The sequence below is a fragment of the Ictalurus punctatus genome, chromosome 17, assembly GCF_001660625.3.
Source record: "Ictalurus punctatus breed USDA103 chromosome 17, Coco_2.0, whole genome shotgun sequence".
Lineage (NCBI taxonomy): Eukaryota > Metazoa > Chordata > Actinopteri > Siluriformes > Ictaluridae > Ictalurus > Ictalurus punctatus.
In genome coordinates, this window is record NC_030432.2 from 26003600 (window position 1) to 26005894 (window position 2295).

General features: G+C 47.5%; 1 protein-coding gene across 1 annotated transcript in view; it reads right to left on the bottom strand.

Annotated features, from left to right (window-relative positions):
• Positions 1-563: 563 nt before the first annotated feature.
• Positions 564-2295, bottom strand: part of si:ch211-106k21.5 (leucine-rich repeat, immunoglobulin-like domain and transmembrane domain-containing protein 1) — a gene marked incomplete at its 5' end in the record, with an annotated part of 6627 nt that continues 4895 nt past the window's right edge. The window contains 1 exon segment of the mRNA XM_017491174.2: positions 564-2295. This exon segment is cut by the window's right edge and continues 3 nt beyond it. Coding sequence (XP_017346663.2) covers positions 1142-2295 — 1154 coding nt within the window. The 3' untranslated portion in view covers positions 564-1141.

The following is a 2295-nucleotide window of genomic DNA, read 5'->3' on the forward strand; positions in this document are numbered from 1 at the left end:
ATTATGGTGGTGATGATGGTGGTGATGGTGGTGATGATGGTGATGATGGAGGTTATGATGATGATGATGATGATGAAGATGGTGATGAAGATGGTGATGGTGGTGGTGATGAAGATGGTGATTATGGTGATGATGATGATGATGATGATGGTGATGATGGTGATGATGGTGATGATGGTGATGATGATGATGGTGATTATGGTGATGGTGGTGATGATGATGATGATGATGATGGTGATGATGGTGGTGGTGATGATGGTGGTGATGATGATGATGATGGTGGTTATGATGGTGATGGTGGTGATGATGGTGATGATGGAGGTTATGATGATGGAGGTATTTGTTGTTACTCAGTTGTCATTATGTGAAATGAAATGAGTTTGAAATGAATTTCCTCTAATGGAGAATAGTTCCGTAGTGAACTCTGAGATCTGTATCAGGTTCCGTAATTACCCCCCCCCCCCCCCCCCCCCCCCGTGTGTGTGTGTGTGTGTGTGTGTGTGTGTGTGTGTGTGTGTGTGTGTGTGCTGTAGACTGTTTGTGCAGCAGGAACACAAAGAAGCTGCTAGTTAACGTCTTTAATCCACATTCCTCACGTCTCACATGTCCTGTCCAGCGTCTCATTAAAAACAAAACACAGTGTGGTCAGGGCAAACCCACACTCTAGAACCCTCCATCGTCCGAGTCCCAACTTTCCTGGCTGTAAGAAGGACAGAACTGCAGAAACGTCACGTGTTCTGGAGATTTGGACGCACAAAACAAACGAAAAGTAAAAAAATTAACTCTGGATGTCACACAGAGACGTTTTAAACGAGTTATTTACATCACTGTCTAATCATGAAAGGTTTGTTTATTGTGCAGCGTGAAACCGAACCACACAACAAACGAATCAATAAGAATCAATTTCACTCCGATTCAGATTCAACACACAAGTTTTCTGAGTGTACTCGTACTAACATCTGAGTCCTTCATCTGAGTCCTTCATCTACACCAACAGTTCCTAACAGTGGAAGTCTTTTGGACTCGATTGTGTACGAGGTTCTCACTTCAGAGTTCTCAGTATATTGTAAACTTCCATAATTACCACCGTCCACCCGAGGTTATTGACATAGACGAATTGTCCAGTAGTGAAGACGGAACTTCATGACAGATCCACGCTCTCGTACTCGCCATGGTCCGAGTCGTCGATTTCCAGCCCCGGAACCAGGCTGTAGTATTTAGTGGACTGAGTCATGTAGGCTTTCTCTCGATCCGCTGAGTCCCTCATCACCTCGCTCACACTCACCGTCTCTAAATCCTGCTTACTGTCCAGTTCCCGGTGCTCCTCTTTACCAGATGAGGTGGAAGGTGGAGGTCCCAGAGAGTCCACTGACCCCAGTTTGACCTCCACTTCCTCGTAGATGTCCCTCGTGCTGCCCAGAAGAGCTGAGGAAGGTCTGAACATCAGCTGGTTCTTCAACATGTTGTCCTTTGTGCTCCCGTTGCTTAAATCTCCGTTCTTCATACGCACTGTCCCAGATTTCTGCAAGTCTTTCTTCTCCTCTTTCCTCCCGCAGCACCAGCAGAGCATCAGAAGAACGAGGAGGAGGAGCGGAAGCAGGATGAAGAGAGCATTCAGACCTGAAAGACGACAAACGTCATCAATGTGGACGGACCAAACTGTCCTGTCTGAAAGGCTTTCAGGGGAAGAACATGTCAGGTTACCCACAATGCCCTGCAACCTGCTGGAGTTGCCCTGATTAGCAGAGTGGAAATCCTCCACGAAAGAGCAAGCACATGTCCACGGATTTCCCAATAAATCCATCCGCTGGAGGGGAAGTTTGAGGACGGACGCAGGAAGTGATTTCAAACGATTTCCGCTAAGAATCAGAACTCGCAGATTTTCGGCATTCTTTAGGAAATGGACAGGAAGTTCCTCCAGAAAATTCTGCCCCAAATCCAGCACCTCCAAACCGACGGCATCAACGAGGAAATCTCGAGGAAGGAATCTCAGCTGATTCTGATTTAAATAAATCTCTCGTAGAGAAGCCGGAGCAGAGCCCACAGCCGTGTCATGGATCAGTGTGACGTTACAAAAGGCCAAATCCAGGATCTGAAGGTCGGGCGTGGATCTTAATGCGGCCCATGAGACTCGTGGAAATGAAGATCCAGTGAAGTTCAGACAGCAGGTCTCGTTGGAGAAATGGGAAGGAAACTGATCCGTGATGGTGGCTGATGGACACTCGCATCTGTCGACCCGTCCCTCAGATCCGGAGACGACACGGAGGACGGAGAGGAGCCCACTGAGACAAACAA